Raw genomic sequence first — 25,536 nt, 5'->3', positions numbered from 1 at the left:
CCTCGAGCCCTCCGAGGCGGCTGGCCGCGCCTCCGCTGCGGGGCAGTCTCCTGGAGCGCTGACGGGCTGTTCTTCTCTTATGTTCAGTGAAACCCATTATTTTGAAAAGAGAGTGTCCACCACTTAATTGTAGATGTGAAAATCAGAAAAGTTGATATATTTGAATTTTTTTGCCCTTCAAAACAGTTTCTCTTCTAAGAGCAAATTGGGTATAATTTTAGTACACTGAAAGAGAAGGAAAGCTGTTTGAATCAAATAAAATTGAAATTCGATGAATACAGACTTTCACAACAGTGTGGGCCTGCCAAAACGAAACCCCAAAGAAGTTTGTCCTTTTTTTTTTAAACATTTATTTATTTATTTATTTTACAGAGACAGAGAGTGGGTGAGAGAGAGGGATAGACAGGGACAGACAGACAGGAACGGAGAGAAATGAGAAGCATCAGTCATTAGTTTTTCATTGCGCATTGCAACCCCTTAGTTGTTCATTGATTGTTTTCTCATATGTGCCTTGACCGTGGGCCTTCAGCAGACCGAGTAACCCCGTGCTGGAGCCAGCAACCTTGGGTCCAAGCTGGTGAGCTTTTCCTCAAACCAGATGATCCCGCACTCAAGCTGGCGACCTCAGGGTCTCGAACCCAGGTCCTCCGCATCCCAGTCCGACGCTCTATCCACTGCGCCACCACCTAGTCAGGCTGTCCTTTTTTTTTAAAGGAGTATCTTGTGGCCCTGGCTGGGTAGTTCAGTTGGTCAGAGTGTCATCCTGCTACACCAAGGTTGCAGGTTCCATCCCTGGTCATAGCTCATGTGTACAAGAATCAATTGGGGACTGTGAAGAGGAGTCTTTCAAACAGGGAGGTGATATTTCTCCTTCTCTCCCTATCTCCCTCCCCCTTCCTATCTCTAAAAACCAACTTAAAAATTCTTTTTAAAAAACGAATATCTTGTGGTGATGATTTTTATTTAAAATTAATTTAAAACAATTTTTTCTGAGGTGGATGAGAGTCAAGTTTGGGGATCTTTGCAAATTCTGCACTTTGTTTGTTCCTGTGCTTTTAGCCTGACTGACTAACCCCTGAGTCTTTCTGGTTGTGAAAGACTTTGGAATTAGGCCCAGGGCAGCCCAGCGTGCAGCTCAGCTATGTCCCCAGTGGGCCCAGGACTTAGAGACGCCTCTTCGCTGCACACCCGGAGTTAGCCTTAGATTGGACTTGTCCTCCGCACACACCTGCACTGGCCCAGCGCCCTGGCCTCCCAGGCAGCGGGAGGGGAGGAATGCCAGGAACAGACGGTCAGCAGACCTGCTCCCCTTGCTGAAGGCGAGGCTGCTGGGCCCCGCTTTGCTCTCTGTGTATGTCTAACTGAAGAGCTTAGCTTCAGCCACACACACCCCACAACTGCTTCTAAGTCACTATGCTTCTTCCCCTCCCCTTGTAGACAAGCCTCTTTTCTGTGGGTTTCTCCATCAAAATCCTAGGGCCTGTCTCAGCATCTGAGAAAGTGGTTGGGTTCCCAGGGCCTGGAACCCACAGAAGCAGTTGGAGAGCCGTGCATCCCGGGCACAGGGCTGTCATCCTCTGGCCACACTCGGAGCCTGCATTAAATAATCTGTTGCTTTGTAGACCCGCCCCCCCTCCCCACACACAAGTGGAACTAGAAGTCAGGAAAAAGGTGTGAAATCTGTGGTTTTTAGAAAATGCATTGAAGTCATTTCCACAAGTAACCTCATAAGATAGATTGTTAAGGTAATATTTTTGGTGCACATAGGACTTTTGGGATTATCAATAAATTAGTGCAGGAAGGCAGGCAGAGTTGGGTGTCCTGGGAGGCACACTGGGGAGGTAGAAGGGCAGGCCCAGGGTACCCCCTTTCCAGGATTCTGAGATCTGAGAGGAAGCTTGACAAGTGACTGACTCATGGTGAGGACCCTCAGTCCCCAGTGCCAATAAGCAGGTGCACCGCCAGCTCTGCCTTTTCTTCACTTACAGGAAGAAAGGTCAGCTGCTCTGACCCAGGGCAAAACCTCTGAATCGATGTCTTAGTTGGGAGTTCTCTAGTGTTCTAGCTGATTGTGTGGATTCTTGCGTTCATATGGTTTCAGGTATGTTAAGCTACTGTGACAGATACGGCGAAAGCATAAAACGTGTCCTCAAGACCTTCGGACCCATTCCAGACTTTTCCAGGGCCACAGTTGAAAAGGTTCACCAGGTACGTGAACCAACCGTGGAGAGCCATGTGGGCTGGGCCGGAGCCCTGTGCGCAGGGACGTGTTCTGTCCAGCCGGAATTTTTCCTTACCTTTGGTTTTGACAGTCCCTCCTCCTTGACTGCCATCCCCAGTTCTGTCATGGTCCTCTGGTGAACCTTGTGCACGCTGTGACTTGTCTCTGAGGAGCTGGAGGCTGTGGATTCAGAAAGCTCATGTGCACTGTGGGTTTACTCCACTCCTTTGTCTTTGAAAGCAAAGTAGGACCAACAATTATACTCCTGGCAAATTGCCTCCTTTTCATGCATCTTTGTTCTTTAAAAACTTTTTTTAAAATTTCACTTACAGTTGCTATTTAGTATTGTTTTATATTCATTTCCGGTGTACAGCATAGTGGTTAGACAATTACATAATTTGCAAATGATCCCCCATAAGTCTGGAACCCACCCGATACTATACATAGTCATTATGGTATCATTGAATATATCGCCTGTGCTGTACTTTACAGCCTCATAACTACATATTTTGTAACTGTCAATTTGTACTTCTTATCCCTTAATATCTTTAGCCCAGTCCCCCAAGTCCCACTCCCTCTGGCAGTCATCAGTCTATTCTCTGTCCCTATGAGTTTGTTTCTGTTTTGTTGATTAATTTTATTTCTTAGATTCTGCATGTAAGATCGAATGGTATTTGTCTTTCTCTGTCTGACTTATTTTACTTAGCATAGATCCATCCATAATGTTACAAATGGTAGGATTTCATTCTTTGTATGCTTGAGTAATGTTCCATTGTGTGAATGTACCATCTTTCCTTTATTCGTCTATTGATCACTTAGGTTGAATATTGTAAATAATGCTGCAGTGAACATAGGATGTCTTTCGTAATTAGTGTTTTAAATTTCTTTAGATAAATACCCAGAAGTGGAATAGCAGGGTCGTAGGGCAGATTCATTTTTAATATTTTGAGGAACCTCCATACTGTTTTCTACCATGGCTTCACCAATCTGCATTCCCACCAGCAGTGCACGAGGGTTCCCTTTGCTTTCTCTTTTTTGTTTTTAGTTTTTTTTTTGTGTGTGTGAGAGAGCCAGAAGAAGAAAATGGGAGAGGAAGGGAGACAGATGAAAAGCATCAATTTGTAGTGTGTCACTTTAGTTATTTTTTTATTGCTTCTCATATGTGCCTTGACTGGGGGAGGGGTGATTCAAGCTGAGCCAGGGACCCTTTGCTCAAGTCAGTGACCTTGGGATTATGTTGCTGACCCAGTGCTCCAGCTGGATGAGCCCATGTTCAAGCTAGTGACCTCAGGGTTTTGAACCTGAGACCTCAGGGTCCCAAGTTGATGCTTTATCCCCTGCACCACCACCAGTCAGGCTGAGGGTTCTCTTTTCCCTTGTCAACATTTGTTGATCTATTGGTAAGAGCCATCCTGACAGGTGTGAGACAGTGTCTCATTGTGGTTTTAATTTGCATCTCTGATGATTCGTGTCACTGAGCATCTTTTCGTGTGTCTAAATGGCCACCTCTATCCTCTTGGTTCTTTGCCCGTTTTTTAATTGGATTATTTTTTGGCATTAAATTGTATGAATTCTTTATAAATGCTGGATACTAACCCCTTTCAGATGTATCACTGGTGAACATGTCCTCCCATTCAGTGGGTTGTCTTTATGTTTTGTTGGTGGTTTCCCTTGCTGTGCAAAACCTTTTTATTGATGTAGTTCCATTTGTTCACTTTTTCCTTATCTTTTCCCTTCTTTCCCTGTCCCCAGACCATGTGTGAGAAAGTCCCAGATGACCCTGAGCACTTGGCCGCCAGAAGGAAGTGGAGGGATGAGTGCCTCATTAGACTCGCCGCACTGAAGAATCAGATGCCGTCCCAGTGAAGCTTCTGTAATGCCGTGACTTCCCTCCCTGGAAGTCCTAGCTGTTGGAATGATAAGGACTTAATCCTATTGCTCGAAACAGTGAGAACCACAGAGGTGCCTTAGCACACAGTCCTGAGCTTGGTCCCTGGTGAGCAGAGGTCCAGTCCCTTCTGATGTGCCCGAGATGTGGGCATCAGAGCGGCACTGGGGTTCTAAGGGCTGCTGATTTCCTGCCACCTGGGGAAGCAGGTCATCCCGAGATGTTCACTTCTTATTTTTAAGTGTGATTATGTGTCCTACATCGTATAGCCAACGATTGTAGTTTCAAGTCATTGTCATCGGTAAAAATTATTTTCATAATTATTTCTAACCCCTTCCTGAGTACTCTGTGGCCCTGCACTTTTGAGGCAACTAACTCCTTTCATTTAGCCAACGTTTATTCTGAATAAAAGTTTTTGATTCCGTGCAGTCATCCTTTTTCTTATTTTTTTAGAAATACAGTGTTCAATCCTGACAATGTGCTTTAGAGTGATCATGATGAATAAGTAAGAAGCATATGCTTCATTCTGGCTCCATCTTTCCTTCAGTAAAAATCCACCCGTTTGGGCCAGTGTTTCCCAAAGCATGTTCCACAGTGCCCTGCAGCTCAGTGGTCAGCCATGCTGGGAAACTCCCTGGACAACCTGCCCTCGAGCACTCGTGTGTAGGATATTTGGGGCTCCAAGTTCTGCAGTAAAGATGCCCATTTAATTTCACCCAACACCTTGTCATCTCCTTTGACATGGAGTCTGTTCCTAGCACTGGCTTTCCAGATAGTTGGGAAAGTAGCACACACCCACAGGGCCTGCACGTCACAGTAACTTTGATCACTGGATGCCTCTGTGGGATGCCCTGACTGCCCAGCCTCCAGCCCAAGTGATGCTCCAGTCTCTCCATTTCAGTGACCAGCTTCCCAGCTTCCCCCAGTCGACGATACCTTCCTTAGAGCCCAAGCTGTGGTGGCACTGGAAGCAGTACCCTGATGGGAAGTGGCGTTTTCCAGCAAAGTGTGCACCTCACTTCCTCATTACATGTTTATTTGCTTACAGGGGTTCCTCGGGTTACAACACAGTTCCATTCCCACAACAGTGATGTAACCCAAATTTTGGTGTAAGTCGAAACACACCCAGCCTAAGTCACTCACCTATCCTAACACAGTTGTAAAATCATAATCTAGAACATAAAACTACAACTAAGCCAAAATAAAAAAAAAAGAAGACATAAATAGTAGTAACAGAAAAAAATGAGTATAAAAATTTTTTTCTTACCTTTATTCCTGTGGTCGGCTTGCATACTGGAAAAGGCGTTGCAAGGTGGGAGAGAGTGGCCTATTAGGAGGAGGAAGCTGGAGAGGCAGGAGAACCTGCAGAAGGTGCTAGAGATACTGAGTCAGGTGAATCAGGATTGTCTAAGGCAGTGGTCCCCAACCTTTTTTGGGCCACGGATCGGTTTAGTGTAAGAAAATATTTTCACGGACCTGCCTTTAGGGTGGGATGGATAAATGTATCACGTGACCAGGACAAGTGTCAAGAGTGAGTCTTAGACGGATATAACAGGGAATTTGGTCATTTTTTAAAAATAAAACATCGTTCAGACTTAAATATAAATAAAACAGAAATAATGTAAGTTATGTATTCTTTCTCTGTGGACCGGTACCAAATGGCCCACGGACTGGTACCGGTCCGCGGCCTGGGAGTTGGGGACCACTGGTCTAAGGAACATGCAGGAGACGCTGGAGATGATTCTACCTATACTAAGTGTTTATGGGAGTGAGCATAATAAACTTGAAACGTCATATGTTGAGACTGTTATAACCCAAGGACCTTTGTATTTAATTTAGTTCTATCAGTTTAAAAAATTAGTTTATATTCAGTTACAGTGGATATACAATATTATGATATATTAGTTCCAGGTATGCAACATAGTGATAAGACATTTATAAAACATTAGAGCAATGTCCTTAAGTCTAATACCCACCTGACACCATACATGGTTATTACAAGCTTACTGGCTATATTCCTTGTGCTGTGTTTTCTATCCCCGTGGCTACTTTTATAAGTGGGAGCTTGTACTTCTCAATCCCTTCCCAGCCCCTACACATTCATTTACGCACCAATGTGTACTCTTATGTACCAGGCGCCTCTCAGGAAGTCATTGCCTTTCAGAAGTTTACTGGAAGACAACAAGATGTTAGAATGAAATGGGACAGTGCTCCAGAGGGTTGTATACACAGGAGATCATGACTACCAGGGCCCTGTGTTGCCCTGGAAGGTCCTAGAAGCAGGCGACCTCTGAGCTGGGCCTTGAGTCGTAAGTCTTGGCCAAGGGAGCAGAGCAGGAGAGAGGGCTGGGCACCTTGCAAAAGGGGTGTATTTCCCAGTGGCCCAAAAAAGGGAGGCCGGGGCTGGGGCCAGGCCCAGACAGTGAAGAGCCTGGGGGCTGCATCAAATGGACCTTACATAAAGCAATGGGAGCCTAAACTGTCTACGTCACGAAGGGTGCAGTCATCAGGATTTCTGATGTTCCTTCTGACGACAGAAAGGACTTGGAGGCAGAGCAGCTGTGGTCCACGTGGGTGCTGATAAGGGAGTGCGGAAAGCATCATCGGGTGACCTGAGAAAGGTGACATCAGAGCCTCTGTAAGCTCCAGTAGCTGTGCAGATCCTGTGCTATGCTACAAGATAAGGACATTAGGAGGAGGGCCAGGAAATTTAAATAGCCCAGATATTAAACTTCCCAGAAAAGGTAATGTGTGTCAAGACAGGAAGGAGGTGTCAGCCCTGAAAGGTTCCTTGTTCCTCTGATTAAGATGTTGATTCTTCTTAAACTCTGATGACTCAGTTCCTTTCTCTGTGACCTGTTGACAGGCTGTTTCTCTGGGCCACAGTCCTTGCTTTTCCCTATAGCATCTGCTTCCTGCTCCTTTCCCTTCAACATACACCCCCTCGTCTTCTCTTCTTCCTTGTCTTCTCCAAATATCTGCTTTGTACTCAGTGCCTGCCCACAGTCCCTGAACCCAGGTTTGAGGTCACTGATATGCAGATGGCCTTGCTGTGGGATGTGGGGAGTTGACCGGTATCACACAGACAGGACTCTGGTTCTAGAAGGAGCAAGCCCAGCACATCCTGATAACCCTTGTGGTGCTGTGGGTGGGGAATACAGTGGGAACAGTTTGGGGTCACATCCATTTATATGTTTTCAGTTCTGTTTCCCCGCTTTTGCTGTCAGGTATTCCTGCGTGGGCATCAGGTCTGTTGGCATACACCCACCGAAGTGCTTCTTGGTTTTGCTTGTAGCCATCACAATGTGTAATGACACTGAGCCACCCAACGTAATGGGCTGAAAGAATGCCACAGAGCCAGTGTTTCGATTCCCACCGAAGGGCTGAAAAAATTGGACTTTTCAAGTGAAAACAGCAGAGAGCATATTTGAGGCTCTGGGCCCAGCAGCAGGAAGACAGTTATGGAAATTAATGGAGAGAGTGAGGAATGAGTCCAACAGGGACCTAAAGGAAGTGCCAGGTATGTGAGCCTCAGCTCCCGCAGACCCCAAACAATCCAGCCTTTGAAATGAATTGGAAGACAAATGAGCAGCTGCAGCTGCAGCTTGCCCAAGGCCTCTTCTCTGCTATTCAGGTTGTCACCCTGGGGTGACTTGCTTTGATGAGTTTAGCAACGATGTAAGCTCATGTACCAGTTCTCCATCAGTGTCCTCTTCTGTCCCAGGATCCCATCAAAGACAGCGCACACTGCATTTCATTGCCAAGTCTCTGCCTCTCTGCTCTGTGACAGCTTCTCAGTCTTGCTTTGCTTTTCATGACCCTGAGAGGTGTAGGAGTCCTGGCCCAGGGAACCTGTAGAATGTCACCAGTGTGGGATGGTCTGGTGTTTTCTTAGCTACATTGGGATTCGGTTTGGGGAAAAATACCCCAGAGATGAAATGCCTGCTCGTTCTATTGTATGAGGGGCTATGTGACGTTGCTGGGGCTGTGAGAAGGACCAGCCCAGTCGCATATTGTGCTGCCATGTTTCCAAGTCCTTTTCTCAGAACTTCAAACTGATGTGTCTCTATCCCTTGTGTCACATACACACAAAGCCCTGGCCCATGTCTGTGTACACAGAACTCCAGGTCCCCCTTTCCGTGTGCTTCAGCTTAGCCGCCTGCTGCTCCTGCAGGACTGGAGGTGCCGCCAGTTCCAAAAGAGCGGGTTGCACATTGTTCCTGCAGAAGTCACAGAACGATGTCCCAGGGGAGGGTGGCAGAAGTGCCACAGAGCACACTGGGATGGGAGCAGGCCAGCTACGTCCCAGGACAGCATAGGCTGGACCCCTTCTCCCACAAGGACATACTGTATGTAGGTTTTTCAGATACTACTTCACATTCCACATAAGATACTTGGACAGAAACCTGACAGATGATCAACTTAACCTGAGTCATCCAAGTGGAGACTGAGTCATCTAAGGTGATGGTTTAAATTATGGGCTTGGGATGAAGTTATCAGCTGGACTAAAATAAAGGCCTCCATCCAAATGATTCTTCTCAGTTATCTAGTAGGCAGGGCTTGTTTTACGATTTGTCCAGTTCTCTCACTGCTCATGCCTGCATGGTGAGATGGAAAAATTATTCCATTGTAACTGCACACAGACATACATGTCATTTCCATTGAATATAATGAGTGATAGGGCTGAAGCATCAATCTGTTGTTTCACTTAGTTGTCCCATTTAGCCGTGTGTTTATTTACTGCTTCTTGTTTGTGCCCTGACCAGGGATGGAACATGACCTTGGTGCACTGGGTCGATGCTTTTATCCACTGAGCCACCCCACCAGGGCCTTGCTTATATTTTAAAAGAAGATTTTTTGCCCTGCATAGATTTCTAGGTTGCAACTTCTCCCCCCCTCCCACCTACCCTAGCACACTGATGATATTTTTCAGTTGTCTTGTAACTTCTATTCCTTCTGTTGAGATATTGGCTACCACTATTTTTGTCATTCCCTTGAATGTAATGTGTCTTTCTTTCTGGTTAGTATATTTTTTCAAAAATTATCCCTTTATTTATTTATTTATTTATTTATTTATTTATTTATATATTTTTGTCAAGAGTCTGACTCTGGTATGTCCTTTATCATCAATTATCCTTGGAGTTTGCTGAGCTTTGGGGAATCTGTGGGTTGTCTTATATCAATTTTGGAAATAAAATGGCCATTGCCTCATTAAATATTTGCCCCATTTCTCTATCCTCTCCTGGGATCCAATTGCATTTGAGTTGGATAGACATTTGCTATTCTCCTATAGGAATCTTTCTGTCTTTGTGCTTCAGAAAGTGAATAATTTCTTGTGACTTATTTTCAAGTTCATGATACTTTCTTCAGCTGAGTACAACGTCTTCAGTGAAGGCTATACGGTGAAATTTTAATTTCAGCACTGTATTTTTTAAATCTAGAATATCTACTTGTTTTCTTTTTAAAATCTGTTTCCCTGTTGAGATTCCCTACTTTATTTATTTATTTATTTATTTATTTATTTACTTACTTATTTTTAAGAGAGAGAGAGAGAGAGAGAATGGGTCAGACAGGAACAGGCAGACAGAAAGGGAGAGAGATGAGAAACATCAGTGGTCCCCAACCTTTTTTGGGCCACAGACCTGTTTAATGTCAGAAAATATTTTCACGGACCGGCCTTTAGGGTGGGACGGATAAATGCATCATGTGACTAAGACAAGTGTCAAGAGTGAGTCTTAGACGGATGTAACAGAGGGAATCTGGTCATTTTTAAAAATAAAACATTGTTCAGACTTAAATATAAATAAAATGGAAATAATGTAAGTTATTTATTCTTTCTCTGCGGACCAGTACCAAGGTGGCCCATGGACCAGTACCAGTCTGCAGCCCGGGGGTTGGGGACCACTGAGAAACATCAATTCTTTGTTGCGCCACCTTAGTTGTTTATTGATTGCTCTCTCATATGTGCCTTGACCAGGGGCTACAGCTGAGCCAATGACTACTTGCTGAAGCCAACAACCTTGGGCTCAAACCAGCAACCTTGGGCTTTAAGCCAGTGACCTTTGGGCTCAAGCATTGATCATAGGATCATATCTCTGATCTCATGCTCAAGCCAGTGACCCTATGCTCAAACTAGTGAGCCTGTGTTCATGCTGGTGAGCCTGCACTCAAGCCAGCGACCTTGGGGTTTCGGTCCTGGGTCCTCTGCATCCTAGGCCAATGCTCTATCCACTGTGCCAACACCTGGTCAAGCATGCGAGGTTCCCTACCTCTTTGCCCCTTCTTTACATCTTTCTTGTAAATCCCTAAACATACTAACAATAGGTTTTTTAAATTACTCATCTGCTAAATTTGACATGTAAGTTATCTACTTCATAACCTTAATCATGGGCTACATTTTCTGGGGTTTTCTTTTTCCATTGTATAATGTCTTTTAAAAAAATTATTGCTTTGGGAATTGTGAGTAGTATGTTTTAGAGATTAAATTATATCACCTTCTTCTGAAATGTGTTGAGTTTTATTCTGGAAGGCATTGAAAAGCTGGTGGATCACTTTGATCCTGTGAAAGCTTGGTTTTTGGCTTTGTCATTGTCCTAGAACATAGCCTTTAGTCTTGGGGTGTGGTTCGTTCTCCTAAGGAGTGGTTCCTTCTAGTTTTCACAGCTTTACTGAGCCCTATCTAAGTGGGAACTGAGCTCAGAACGCTGAGCACTTGGTACCTGCTTACATGTTACTCTTTGACCCCAAGTAGCAACTCTCTGCTGAGTGCCTTGGTATCTCCTCATGAACATGCTCAGTTTAGTAGTTAGCAAGCATCTGAGGCAAATTTGTCACTGATATCCTGGTTCCCCCACAATTTGTCCTGCCTTCTGGGACATTTCTCATCAATTTCCTGCTGCCATGGTGGCTCCAACTGCAACTTCCATCTCTTCGGCCATTTTCTACAAGACTGTGTATTTTGCTTTGCTTTTAGGCAGCTGGAGGGTCTCCTGAAGGGACAAGCTGACTGAATGTGGGCTCACTGGTGTGCCTTTCTTCCTTCTGGGAAGAAGGTTCTGCCTCCTGTGGTGGGCTCTTGGTGCCTTCAAACTGTTGGTGTTTACATTCTGACCAGAGTTTGTAACTATTATTAGCAGGATGTTTAGTCCAAGAGGAGCTATTTTCTTATGACTAACCACCTGAGAAACTCTAAAAATTCTGAACATTGAGGCCACATTCCAGACAAGTTACATCTGAACTTCTGGGTGTGAAACCCAAGCATCATGCTTTTGAATGGACCCTAGGTGACTTCTATGTGTGACCAATATTACTATTACTGACATGTGTACCAAGTTAACATTTGAAATATTTACCAAGCCCTGTCAGCACTTTTCATTAGTTATTTTAATATATTCTGTGGTAGGCTTATCATTTACACACAAGAATACTGAGGCTTAGATCATAAGTGTTCTGTAGTCCCATAGAATGTTCCAGAACCAGGATTTGAATGTAGCCAGTCTGCCTTCAGACGTACAATGTAGACACTGTGCTTTACGATGGCACACTGGGGAGGACGAGCTTAGGGGAGCAGACCGAAAAGTTTAGTTTCAAGTGAATAGTACTCCATATTGCCATAATTTATTTTAGAATTTTCCCTATTGTAGGATAGTTAGACTGTTGTTAATATTTTTACCATTTCAAATTACTCTGCATAGAATGTTTTGTACATACATTTAAGTAAATCTGTAATTGTTTATTTAAAATAAATTATTAGAAGAGGAATTTGGTAGTCAATAGAAACTTTCACAAATCTTGTTACATATTGCCAAAGACCTCCAATAAGTACTTGACTGCCTAGAAGGTAAAGTTTCACTGGGAAATAAATAATGGGGTTGTTTTTATTTCCACTTGGCCATCTGGACTTGGAAATTTGATTTTTATTACGTCTTCCTTGTCAATGACATTAAATTTATTGATCTTCATACCTGTCCAATAAAATGACTGTGGTCCATTTACTGGGTGGGCTTCCTGATAGGATGGCGGTGGCTGGAAGACAAAGGAAGGGGATGTCCCTGTCCACAGTGCACAAGCACGTCTGTCCTGGAAGCAAGCTGGTCCTCCTGCAACTGAGGCTGAGTCACAGCCAGTCAGTTGTCTCTTAAGCCACCTAAGAATTTCCTTTCCAAGTTACTTTTACGTAATTGCCTTTCTGTAATTCCTAGCCATATTTATCTTTAGGGTGGTTTGTGAGGGTTGGTGAAGTAATAAGAAGAGGTGAAAAAAATGTCACACCCTTTCTGGATGGACTACTAATGGTAAGAGGATAGAAAAAGACAGGTGAACAGATGGTAGAATGTACTTGTGTCTGATTTGACTGGGACATAATCAAAAGAATTGTTTGATATTTTTAGTTCTTTATTTTTTTTAATCATTTAACAATTTTTCCAGTTAACCATTGACATACAATATTAGTTTCAGGTGTGCATACCAGTGATTAGACATTATGTAACTTACTAAGGGATCATAATAATAAATCTCATGCCCATTTGGCACCGTTCATAGTTATTAGAATATTACTGACTATATTCCCTATGCTGTACTTTTTGTTCTGTAACAACAAATTTGTACTTCTTAATCCCTTCACCATTTTAATCCATCCCCCCAAATCCCTTTCCATCTGACATTCTCAAAATGTTCTCTGTATCATAGATATGTATTTATTACCACTTTATTGTTAATTTTTTTTAAAAATATTTTATTTATTGATTTTTTTTTTTTTTTTTAGAGAGAGAGGAGTGAGAGAGAGAGACAGAGAGAGAGAGAGAAGGGGGAGGAGCAGGAAGCATCAACTCCCATATGTGCCTTGACCAGGCAAGCCCAAGGTTTCGAACCGGCGACCTCAGTGTTCCAGGTCGACGCTTTATCCCACTGCGCCACCACAGGTCAGGCCTATTGTTAATATTTTTATCTTTGTTTCTTTTTAAAGAAGACCCTTTAATATTTCTTGACCTTGACTGGTTGGCTCAGTGGTAGAGCATCAGCCCGGTGTTTGTATGTCCTGTGTTTGACTCCCAGTCAGGGCACACAGGAGAAACACCATCTGCTTCACAAACCCTCCCTCTCTTGCTTCTCTCTCTCTCTCTTCCCCTCCTGTAGCCATAGCTTGATTGGAGCAAGTTGGCCTCAGGCACTGAGGATGGCTCCATGGCCTCCACCTTAGGCACTAAGAAGAGCTCGGTTGCTGAACAATGGAGCAATGCCCCAGATGGGCAGAGCATCGCCCCCTAGTGGGCTTGCCGAGTGAATCCCGTTGGGGCGCATGCGGGAGTCTGTCCCCGCCTCTCTTCCTCTCACTGAATTAAAACAAAACAAAACAAACAAACAAACAAAAAGACATTGTAATACTGGTTTGGTGATGATGAACTCCTTTAGCTTTTTCTTGTCTACGAAGATCCTTATCTGTCCTTCTATTCTCAATGATAGCTTTGCTGGTTAGAGTAATCTTGGTCATAGTTCTTCGCTTTTCTTCACTTGAGTGTTTCTTGCCACTCCCTTTCTGGCCTGAAGTATTTCTCTTGAAAAATCAGCTGACAGTCTTATGAGAGCTCCCTTGTAGGTAACTAACTGCTTTACTCTTGTTGCTTTTAAGTTCTTTCTTTGTCTTTAACTTTTGGCATTTTAATATGGTGTGGCTTGCTGTGGGCCTCTTTAGGTTCATCTTGTTTGGGACTCTGCGCTTCCTGGACTTGTATATTTATTTCCTTCATCAAGTTAGGAAAGTTTTCTGTCATTATTTTTAAAAACAGATTTTCAATTTCTTGCTCTCTCTCTTGTCTTTCCAGCACCCCCATGATGCAAATGTTGGTATGCTTGAAGTTTTCCCAGAGGCTCCTTATACTATCCTCATAGTTTTAGGTTTCTTTTTGTTTTTGTTATTCTGATTGGGTGTTTTTTGCTTTCTTATATTTTAAATTGCTGATTTGATTCTTGGCATCAGCTATTCTACTGTTGAGTCCCTATGAGCTAATCTTCATTTCTGTTAGTGTACCCTTCATTTCTTTTTTATGGTTTGTTCTTATGGTTTCTATGTCCTTTTTCATGCTGTTGAAGTTCTCACTAAGTTCCTTGAGCATCCTCATAACCAGTGTTTTGAACCTTGTATCTGGTAGTTTGCTTGCCTCCATTCATTTAGTTCTTTTTCTGGAATTTCCCCCTGTTTTTTCATTTGGGAACTGTTTCTTTGTCTCTGCATTTTGGTGGCTTCCCTATGTTTGTGTTTATGCATGAAGTTGAGCATCTGTGCCTCCCAGACTGGGTGGAGTGGCCTTGTGTTGTAGGTGTCCTCCAGGGTTCAGTGGCATAGTCTCCCAATCACCTGAGCTGGGCTCTCCAGGTGCACCCCTGTGTGGGCTGTGCACACTGTCCAACTGCAATTGAGCCTTGATTGCTGTTGGCATCACTGGGAGGGACTGACTTCCAGGCCAATCAGCTGTGAGGACTGGCTGTGACTAAAGCAGAGGAGCTGCTGTACAGGAGTTGACCCTATAAAGCAGGACTTGCTTCAGTGGGGCTTTGGTGCTCACTAAGTTTACTCCTTGACTGCGCCACTCAAGAAGATGATAGGGTTGTAATCCAGTGTAGTCTGAAGCTATTTACTTGGAGCTCTGGCTCTGGGGCCTCCCTGGAAGAGCAAGGTCAGCCACCACCTGTTTCCAGCCTGAGGCCACCTGGCACAAGCTGCAAAGTAGTCTGAAGGTGGCTGCTACTTGTATTAGGCTTGGAGGTACCTTGGAGAGGCCAAGCTGTGAACCAAGGCTAGCTACCACTAGTGCTAGGCCTGGGGCTCGCTAAGCCAGATGCTGCTTGTTTGAGAGATTTTAGGAAAGTCTGAAGCATGAGTTGAAAGAGGCCTGTTGTATGAAGAAGCTACTGGGAATGGCTTGGGTGGGCCCACAAGATGGGTGGGATGGGGCTCTAGGGAAGCACTCGTGCAGAGCGAACAGTGTGAGACAGGTTAATGGAAACTCAGATATGGTGCTTGTCAGCTCTGGGTCAAAATCCCAGAAAGGAACAATGGCCTCTGACAGCACTGTTGTCTGGAAGAAAGCTGTCCCCCGGCTCTTGCTCTGAGGACAGAAAATTCACTTCCTCCCCATATGTCCCTGGTGTCTTTCAAACTACTGCCCCAATGCTGGAGCTCAGAGGGTGTGAGTCTAAGTAAGCCCATGCATAGGCTCTTTATGAGGAACTCCTTGGGACTCAAGCACCCTCTGTCTTACTCAGCCTCAATCCCCACTGTTTTTCACAGCCAGAAGTTGTGGGGATTCTCTTCCTGGCACTGGAATCCTGGGGTGGGGGGCCTGGTGTGGGACTGGGACCCCTCACTCTTCAGGGGAACCTCTGTAGCCGAGATATCCCTCCCAGTTTTATATCACCATGTGTGGATGTGTGTTGGTCAAATAAGTTTGCAAATATGATGTATTAAATATATGTTTGCTCACTTATATAAATAGTTTGCATTGGGTGTGGGGGACAGACTGTAAGCAGGCAGGGTCGCTATAGCCTAAGGCTTAGTTTTAAGACTAAGACTTTCCCACCCTTTTAAGACTAAGATATTTTCAAAGCTAAGCTTTTCCCCACACCCTTGACTGTTGCATGATGTGGGGTGGTGCACTCTCATGAGGAATTCCATTTATGCCTCAGATAAGTGACTTTGTATCAGAGACTTTCTTGTTTGTATATTGGATTAAAGGTTTTGATTTCTATACTATAAAGTGGGGCAGACCTGGGAGCTTGCTCTCTCTCAGTTCCTGAGATTAGCATTAGAGAGGAGAGCAGAGAAAGGCCACGTGGAGGAGAGGAGAAGCAGCCAAGATGGCGGAGTGCTGAAGGAGAAGCTAGTTTATGCAGAGTTTGTGCAGAGAGAGTCAGAGAGAAGGAGATGGGGAACAGAGGTGAATAAGGCTGGTGAGGTAGAAAACTTTGATTCTAGGAAACTCGGATAAGTCAGTGGCTTTGGGAGCCCTGAATGGAAAGGGAAGTGTTTTCCCACTGTGTGTATTTCTTGCCCGCTGGGTGCAAGGATAATGATGATGGCCCACCAGCTCTTGGCTCCGTTATTTCATTACCATCTGTCCGAATCAAATGCAAACCTGCACGGGCCAGGCGGCTGTGATGGTGGCCGTGGCTACTGGCTATACAGTGTGGAACCAGTCTGTTCTGCCTCTCTGCCCTTCCTACCAGTCAGTGTGGTCTCGTTTCTTTATATCCTTACTTGTAGGGCTCTGTTCAGCTTGATTTCAGATGGTTCTGAATGTTGGTTGTTCCACAGTTTACTTGTAATTTCGATGTCTTTAGTTCTTTCTATTTAAAAATATCTATGTTTATGGTGTACTGATAACATGCACTTATAGATATTTTCAAAGCATTGTTTCAAATAGAAAATATAGTGCAAATCAAGGCAAAAGTTTCAACACAGAGAACTCTATAACACAATGCAAAGTCTGGTTTTTATATCTGTTTCATTATGTGCAGGTCAGGGAAGTAAGTCCGTTTATGCGAAGGTGGCTGAAGGGCTTTTGTCTTATCCTTAACCGTGTGGAAGTGCTAACCCTAAAATGTGTACAAACTCCTGGTGGTGGGAGGGCTCACCTGGGGAGGCAAGGAGGAAATGACCTGGATGACAGGTGAAAAGGCATTCCAGTGGGAAACCATCAACTTTTTCTTTTGTACAAAACTCCTGGGCCAGCAGAGAGGGCTGAGACTGCCACATAGCTGCCCAGAACTCCATCAACACCGTGTTGGGCATGATGTGTCCCGAAGTCCCATCTTCATTCACAGGCCTGCATTTTTGGTATGAAACACTTTTTAAAATTTTTAATTTTTTTTGTATTTTTCTGAAGCTGGAAACAGGGAGAGATAGTCAGACAGACTCCCGCATGCGCCCGACCGGGATCCACCCGGCACGCCCACCAGGGGGCGAAGTTCTGCCCACCAGGGGCCGATGCTCTGCCCCTCCCGGGCATCGCTCTGTTGTGACCAGAGCCACTCTAGTGCCTGGGGCAGAGGCCAAGGAGCCATCCCCAGCGCCCGGGCCATCTTTGCTCCAATGGAGCCTCGCTGCGGGAGGGGAAGAGAGAGACAGAGAGGAAGGAGAGGGGAAGGGGTGGAGAAGCAGATGGGCGCTTCTCCTGTGTGCCCTGGCTGGGAATCGAACCCGGGACTTCTGCACGCCAGGCCGACACTCTACCACTGAGCCAACCAGCCAGGGCTGAAACACTTTTTTTAAACAAACTGCCAAGCCCTTCTGTACTTGAGCACCCCTGTTATATCCAAACTCCTGAAACTGAGTGGGTCACCAACCTCCCTTATGGCTTCTTTTAAAACAGCGTCACCTCCTGAGCAGAGTAACATTTTGGAATGACCATCCAAAAATCGTTGACACCAGTTTCTGGTCACTGCCTGCCCATTATATCTCAATATTCAAAGCCATTAATGTGGCATTCCATAACGTTTCACTACAATTAATCACATGTGGGTTCTAGAAATAGTGGTAATATTTCCCACAGTTGAGGATTTGCCTAGAAAATGCAGGAATGAAGAAGAAATTGAAATAAAAAATTTTAAAGTTGGCTGTTCAAGTTCAAATTTATAATGAATCACAATTCTGTCCCAATAAATACAAATCAGCAAGGAGAGGGGAGAAAGGTCTCACGGACCCGGGTCTGTATTTGGCATGTAGAACCCACACCTAGAACCCACACCGAGAACCCAGACCACGGGCCGGGATCCCTCACCGCAGCCGCCGTGTCAGACATGCTCTTCCTGGGTCTGTGAGCTCTTCTGCACATTTCAGTCACCCTTCTCCTAAGCACCCCCTATATCCATGCTTCTGAGGAAAACATTTTCTGTTGAGAACATGGAGCAGGTTTAAGGGATGCTGAGTTAACTGGGTTTATGTTGGGGATAGGTGCACAGAACTCATCAAAAACCGGTTTGTCTTCTTTTCCTTTTCTTGGTGGGAAGGAGAATGTCTTCCCTGCTCTCCTGTTTGAATCCACTGTCTGCCCTCTCGTGTGTGGCTGAACCGTCTACATGGCTAGGTTGGGACATCAAATGAAAGGACTAGAGCTCATTGGGCCCTGTGCTCTTGTGAGCACCAGGCCCATTCCCACCTATGCGGCTGCTGGTGGGACCTCCCTGGTAAGGAAAGAAAGGAGAACCGAGCGTCTAAGTCTTGAGGGTGGGCTCTCTTGCCCAACTCTGTTTTGGAGAAGGGTTTGTATTGGGGCCCACAGTTATTAACGTCTGCAGTGAAGCCCAGACCACACATCAAGTGTCTCATCACCATCTCCTTTCTTCACGTGCCACTTCAGCTGTTCACTGAGACAGGCCGACTGTCTTGTATCCATCGGTCCCAGGAGCCTGAAAAGTGATTCCAGACCAAGCTCCTTGTCAAGTTCTTGGGCTCTTTGGCAGTGTGATTAGGATTAAGCTGATCCCAGCAGTGGCTGTCACAGGAAAGACCACAGTGCCTTTCCTGTATGTTAGCTCTTTCCATCTTGAGTCCAACCCCACAAAGAGGAGCAGGGCCACAGGACTGTCCCCTTGTACAATGTAGAAACAGACTTTCTGAAGATAGGAATCAAGTGATGTTTCTGTTTTTAGGGCTTAGTTCTTAGAAATCTAAGTTCCTTCCACGGGACTTGACACTGTGACCGGAGGGCCCTCAGTGACCTCACTCTTGAGGGAACACATGCTGAGTGGTTTGAAGGAGACCAGAGGGCATAGTGCCCGGGGACAGAGTGCAGAGTTGTCAGAGAGTCTTCACTGAAGACTTCAGCTGTATGCTGAAGGCTGGTGGGCCAAAATAACAGAGGAGTGGGAAGAATCTTGTGCTGATGTGTGGCAGCAGCAGAACACAGATGGCCTGTTATGCAGATTTTGTGACAGAAGGAGAGAAGGCTGCCTGCCAGACCAACGGCTTGGGAGGGAGTCATGGCAACAGGACATCCTGGCTTTTGAAGTCTGGGGCTGGGTCTTAGTGTTCCTGTCCTCTCCTAGTTCACAGGAACCTGTGTGGAGATGTGGCCTGGCATTGAGCATTCTTTCACCATTCTTGCATAGAAGAAACTGAGCACAAGATCTTCATTTCTAGCCTGTTGCAGTTCAGAATCTTTGGTTGATCTGACACCCTCAAGTGGCTCTGGAGCCCAGTGGGCATGGGCTTCTCTCTGCTACTTGCATACAGCCCTGGACCAGCCTGTAGCTGGGAGAAGGTGGAGAGCTGGGCCCTTAGCCACCAACAGCTGCTAGAATCCTGGTGACATGACCTGTCTGGAGTTCGGAGTTCAGGGCTGGGACTTCCAGATTTGAGTAGAGGCAGTTGCTTATCATGGCCTGGTTCTGAGCTGTGGTCTTAGGACTCATTTCTGAGTTTCTTCAACCCTTGCCCAATACTGTAAGCTGCTGGGTACTCAACACATCCCTCCTGCTAGGATGAGACAGTAGTGGATTTGCTGTCCGCAGCTGAGCCCTTGCCATACCTTTCTGAGCGGCAGTGTATGTCTTCCACAGCGAAGGACACAGAGTCGGGCACTGGGCACTCTGATCCCCTGGAAAATAGAAGTGGTTTCATTATGATTGCTTCTAGCTAAGGTCATGATGGAGCTGGGGCATCATGATGCATGGCCAGAACTACAGTGGTCCTGGTTGACAGACTTTTTGCTGTGCAACCAGAAACTGGTGTAGAACCAGCGAAATAACTCTTTCCCTCTAGTTCAGGGGTTGAGAACCTATGGCTTGTGATCCAGATGTGGCTCTTTTGATGGCTGCATCTGGCTCTCAGATAAATCTTCAATAAAAAAATAATAACTAAACAACCTAACATCATATCTTAAGGAACTAGAGAAAGAAGAACAAAGACAACCCAAATTCACCAGAAGAAAGGAAATATTAAAAAATAGAGCAGAACTAAATGAAATAAAGAACAAAAAAACTATGGAAAAAATTAATTCAACAAAGAACTGGTTCTTTAAAAAGATCAATAAAGTGGACAAACTTCTGGCTAGATTCACTAAGGAAAAAAGAGAAAGGACTCATATAAACAAAATCCGAAATGAAAGAGGAGAAATTACCACAGGCATCATAGATACATGAAGGATTATACTAGAATACTATGAAAGAATATGTGCCACCAAATTCAACAATCTAGACTAAATGGATAAATTCCTAGAACTATACAATCTTCCTAGACTGAGTCATGATGAAGTGGAAAACCTAAATAGACCCTTAAGTAGGGAGGAAATAGAAACAACTATCAGAAACCTCCACAAAAATAAAAGTCCAGGACCAGGTGGCTTAAACTAGTGAATTCTACCAAACATTCCAAGAAGATTTGGATACCTATCCTTTTCATAGCCTTCCAAAAAATAGAAGAAGCAATACTCCCTAACACATTTTGTGAGGCCAACATAACCCTCATGCCAAAACCTGGTAAGGACAACACAGAAAAAAACAACTATAGACCAATATCTTTAATGAATACAGATTCAAAAATCATAAACAAAATACTAGCAAATTGAATACAGTAATAGATTAAAAAAATACTACATTATGATGAAGTAGGAATCATTCCAGGAGCACAAGGATGGTTCAACATACGGGAATTGATCAACATAATACACCCCAACAACAAAACAAAGAACAAAAATTATATGATCTTACCAATAGATACAGAAAAAGCATTTGATAGATAACCTGGACTTGTTATCTTTGAATATATGTATCCTGATTTATTGATGTCACCCCATTAAAAAAATAAAATTATAAAAAAAAAAAAAAAAAAAAAGCATTTGATAAGGTACAACATCACTTTTTCTGGAAAACACTCAAGAAAATGGGTATAGAAGGAAAGACCCTCAACATAATAAAGGCCATATATGACAAACCATCAGCTAATATTATACTAAATGGTGAAAAAAATGAAGGCTTTTCCTCTAAAATCAGGAATAAGACAATACTGCCCACTCTCTCCACTCTTATTCTACATAAGTCTGGAAGTTTTAGCCAGAGCGATCAGGCAAGAGAAAAAAAAAAGACATCCGTATCGAGAAAGAAGAAATAAAGGTATCACTTTTTGCAGATGACATGATCCTGTATATAGAAAACCCCAAAGACTCCACCAAAAAACTATTAGAAACAATAGACCAATATATTGAAGTCACAGGATACAAAATCAATATATAAAAGTCTATTGCTTCCAAGCCCTGGCTGGTTGGCTCAGAGGTAGAGCATCGGCCTGGCATGCAGGAGTCCCAGGTTTGATTCCTGGCCAGGGCACACAGGAGAAGCGCCCATCTGCTTCTCCACCCCTCCCCCTCTCCTTCCTCTCTGTCTCTCTCTTCTCCTCCCGCAGCCAAGGCTCCATTGGAGCAAAGTTGGCCCGGATGCTGAGGATGGCTCTGTGGCCTCTGCCTCAGGTGCTAGAATGGCTCTGGTTGCAACAGAGTGATGTCCCAGATGGGCAGAGCATTGCCCCCTGGTGGGCGTGCTGGGTGGATTCCAGTCGGGTGCATGCGGGAGTCTGTCTGACTGCCTCCCCGTTTCCAGCTTCAGAAAAATACAAAAAAAAAAAAAAAAAAAAGTCTATTGCTTCCCTATACACCAAGAATTAAACTTTAGAAAATGAACTAAAAACATCAATTCCCTTTACAATTGCAATAACAACAACAAAATACCTAGAATTAAATTTAACAAAGGATGTGAAGGACCTATATACTGAAAACTACAAAGCATTATTGAAAGAAATTGAAAAAGATACAATAAAATGGAAAAATATTCCATGTTCATGTATTGGAAGAATCAATATAGTTAAAATGGCTATATTACCCAAAGCAATATATAAATTTAATATAATCCCCATTAAAATTCCAATATCATTTAAAAAAAAAATAGAACAAAAAATTACCAGTTGTGTATGGAACCATAAAAAACCCCAAGTGGCCAAAGCAATCCTGAGGAAGAAGAATGAAGCTGGAGGTATCACACTACCTGACTTTAAATTATACTACAGGGCTACGATAATCAAAACAGCATGGTATTGGCAGGAAAACAGACATACAGACCAATGGAACAGAATCAAGAAACCCAGAAATAAATTGACATATATGTGGACCAATAATCTTCAATAAAGGAGCCAAAAACACACAACGGAAATAAGAAAGCCTGTTTAATAAATGGTGCTGGGAAAATTGGAAAACTACATGCAAAAACTGAAACATGACTATATTTTGTCCACCTGCACAAAAATTCATCAAAATGAATCAAAGACCTCAATATAAGATCTGAAACAATAAAGTACATAGAAGATAACATAGATACTAAACTTATGGACCTTGGCCACAGAAAACAATATATGAATTTGACCCCAAAGGCAGGGGAAGTAAAGACAAGATTAATGCATCAAACTAAAAAGCTTCTGCATAACAAAAGAAATCTACAACAAAACAAAAAGACAGCCAACCAAATGGGAGATGATATTTTCAAATAATAGCTCTGACAAGGGGTTAATATCCAAAATATATAAAGAACTCACAAAGCTCAGCAACAAACAAGTAAGCGACCCAATTGAAAAATGGGGAGAGAGTAATGGCGGGGTAGGAAGCGATACCGATAAATCTCCCCCAAAACTCAACAAGATCTTCAACCAGAAACAGAAAAACCTATACTTGGAGCTTCCAGATGCTTCGCAATACACCCAAAGGTATGATTGAGTGAAAAATTGTTTAATATATAACCAAACCCCGAAGGAAAAAGGGAGTAAGAAATGCTCCTCCTTCCTCACTAACCTAAACAGGGCGGCTTTCTCTGGTAACTGTGAATATAGAAACTGAGGCGGGCAAAGGGGGTGAATAGATCCAGGCCGCCGCGGCACAAACGGCCGAACCAGGCTGTGGCACACAGATCCAAGCCGAGGAAAATCTGATCCTGTGGCAACCCGGGCAATACAAGCTAACACTCGCGCCAAACCCAAACAAAGAAAGACAAGCGAAGCGGCCATTTTACCCGGTCTCCTGGTCGGTGCGCAGTTAGTGGGCGAGAATTTCTTCCTAGGCCCCGAGAGTGGGTGCCCGTGTTGCCCCACGGAGAGGCAGGGTCAGAGGCCTTTCTGTGGGCTGAGGGCAGAGTCTCTGGGCAGCCCCAGCGCCCTGGGAAAGCCACGCAGGGGAGGGAGTGAGAACTACTTCCAACGGTGGAGATTTTCCGTGCTGGTGAGGGTTTCACTCAGAGGGAACCGCGGCCGGCCTCATATCCTGGTGTGCGCGCGCAGATAAGGAGTGAGCGATTCCTCCGAGTGCCTCCGCAGTGCGCGCCCGTGTTATCGCAGAGAGGGGCAGAGTCAGGGGCCTTTGTGTGGGCCAAAGCGGAATCTCGAGCTGCCCCAGCGCCTTGCAAAAGCCGTGCACGGGGACGGAGCGAGACTCAATTCCAACGCTGCAACTTTTCCCTGCGGTTGGGGGTTTCACTCAGAGCGTGAGACTGCTGGCTGGATATCCTGGTCGCAGACAGTGAGTGAGAGTTTCCTCCAAGCGCCCCCCAGAAGTGGGCGCCCGCTTGTGTTACCGGACAGAGTGGCAGAGCCAGTGGTCTTTGAGTGGGCGGAAAGCCCGCCTGATTATGCTAGCAGCTCTGATTGACTGAGCCTTACCCAGAGCCCTGTGCTGAGTGGAAATAGAGTGGGGAGTTGCCAGCTCTTTGAGCCTCTTACTATCCAGGCAGAGGCAGCAGCAACCCCATAGCTGGATTATCAGGCTACTAATTGAGGAAGGAAAGACTAGGAGAAAGGCTCCAGGAACACGGACTCTCTCACTGTCGGAGCCTATAAATGCTAATGAGCCTCGACTCCCACGAGACTAAAGCACAATACATGACATTGCCATAGAGACTTATCAACTGCAAGCCTCTACCTGAACGTGCCAAAGGGGCAGAACCCGGGGTACAGAGTCACCGACCAGGAAGAGGGAGAGAAAAGAAAAAGCAAGAAGATAACCTCTCAAAATCAAGAATAATCTGCAGACTTTATAACCTATCACATTTTATTATATTTGTTCGTTTGTTTCTCTTATCTTTATTCTTGATACTTTTTGTTCCTCCTCCAATTTGGCCGATTAACTCTCTACTGGTCTTACTCTCTCCTCTCCTTGAACTACACTACCCATAAGTGTTACATCTCCCATTATCTTTTCTCTTCTCTTCCTTTCTCTCTATGAGGGTTGCACTCCAAAACCCTTAACTCTCTCTCTCTCTCCTTTCTTTTTTTTTCTTTTAGTGGTTCCCTCTTTTTTTTCTCTCTCTCTCTTTCTTTTCTCCCTCTATATTAGTTTCTTCCTTTCTCCTTTACATCTCCTCTCATTCAAACCTCAATAACAAACAAATTATCTTATCTGGGACTCAAACTTATGTTTGTGGCATTTTGGGGGGTTTTTACTTCACCTTTTTAACTCACTAGCAGTGCTCCCATCCCTGGCTCTCCATATTATCTAGTTCTTGTTCCACTAAATACAATAGTAAGTTTTTAATTTGTCCCCCCATTTTTCCGTTTTCCTCTTATTCCTCTCATCATAACTCTTAGACAACCAACACCTAAAAGCAAATCATTTTATTCTTGACCCAAATTTTTTCCTTATTTGCTTTTTGTGGGTCCATACGCTCTTTTTTTTTTTCTTTTTTCTTTTTTCTTTTTTTTCCTTTTTTTTTTCTTTTTTTCTTTTTTTCTTTTTTGCCCCTTTATTACTTTTCCCCAATTCAGGCCCTCCATCACAGGCATTGTTTGTTATAACTCACAGTCCACCACAAGATTTTCTCAAGAAAGAGGGGAGAGGAGAGGAGAGGAAAAAAGCAGGGGGGGAATAATTTCCTTTTTTTAAAAATTTTTATTTTATTTTATTTTTCTTTATTTCATTATTAATTTTTTTAAAAAAAACACAACTCTTTTCGATTTTTTATTTTTTTTAATTTTTTTTTTACTTTTTATTTTTTATTAAATCTCATTAATACTATCAACAAAACCACCCTCAGATGCCATTAAGGAAGAGAAAATCGAATATCATGGATACAAAAGAAAGAGAGGTAACACAGCTAGATGAGGAAAAATCTATGGAGAAAAAATTTAATATATTGGAAACCTTGGAGCTAAATGACAGAGAATTCAAGATAGAAATCCTAAAAATCCTCAGAGATATACAAGAAAACACAGAAAGGCAATATAGGGAGCTCAGAAAACAACTCAATGAACACAAAGAATATATGTCCAAGGAAATTGAAACTATAAAAACAAATCAAACAGAGATGAAAAACTCAATTCACGAGCTGAAAAACGAAGTAACAAGCTTAGCTAAGAGAACAGGTCAGATAGAAGAGAGGATTAGTGAAATAGAAGACAAGCAAC

At 43.9% G+C, this 25,536-nt stretch overlaps 1 protein-coding gene across 2 annotated transcripts in view; it reads left to right on the top strand.

Moving 5' to 3' along the window:
* The window catches only part of CRYL1 (crystallin lambda 1), a 154,642-nt gene extending 150,101 nt beyond the window's left edge, over window positions 1-4,541 (top strand). For both annotated transcript variants that reach the window (XM_066258991.1, XM_066258990.1), the window contains 2 exons: window positions 2,102-2,208; window positions 3,974-4,541. In XM_066258991.1, coding sequence (XP_066115088.1) covers window positions 2,102-2,208; window positions 3,974-4,087 — 221 coding nt within the window. In that variant the 3' untranslated portion in view covers window positions 4,088-4,541. The remainder of the gene's footprint in view (window positions 1-2,101; window positions 2,209-3,973) is intronic.
* The last annotated feature ends 20,995 nt before the right edge of the window (window positions 4,542-25,536 follow it).

This window comes from Saccopteryx bilineata, chromosome 2 (assembly GCF_036850765.1).
Source record: "Saccopteryx bilineata isolate mSacBil1 chromosome 2, mSacBil1_pri_phased_curated, whole genome shotgun sequence".
Classification (NCBI taxonomy): Eukaryota; Metazoa; Chordata; class Mammalia; order Chiroptera; family Emballonuridae; genus Saccopteryx; species Saccopteryx bilineata.
Note: the sequence above shows the minus strand (reverse complement) of the source record. Positions and strands in the feature narration are given on the sequence as shown.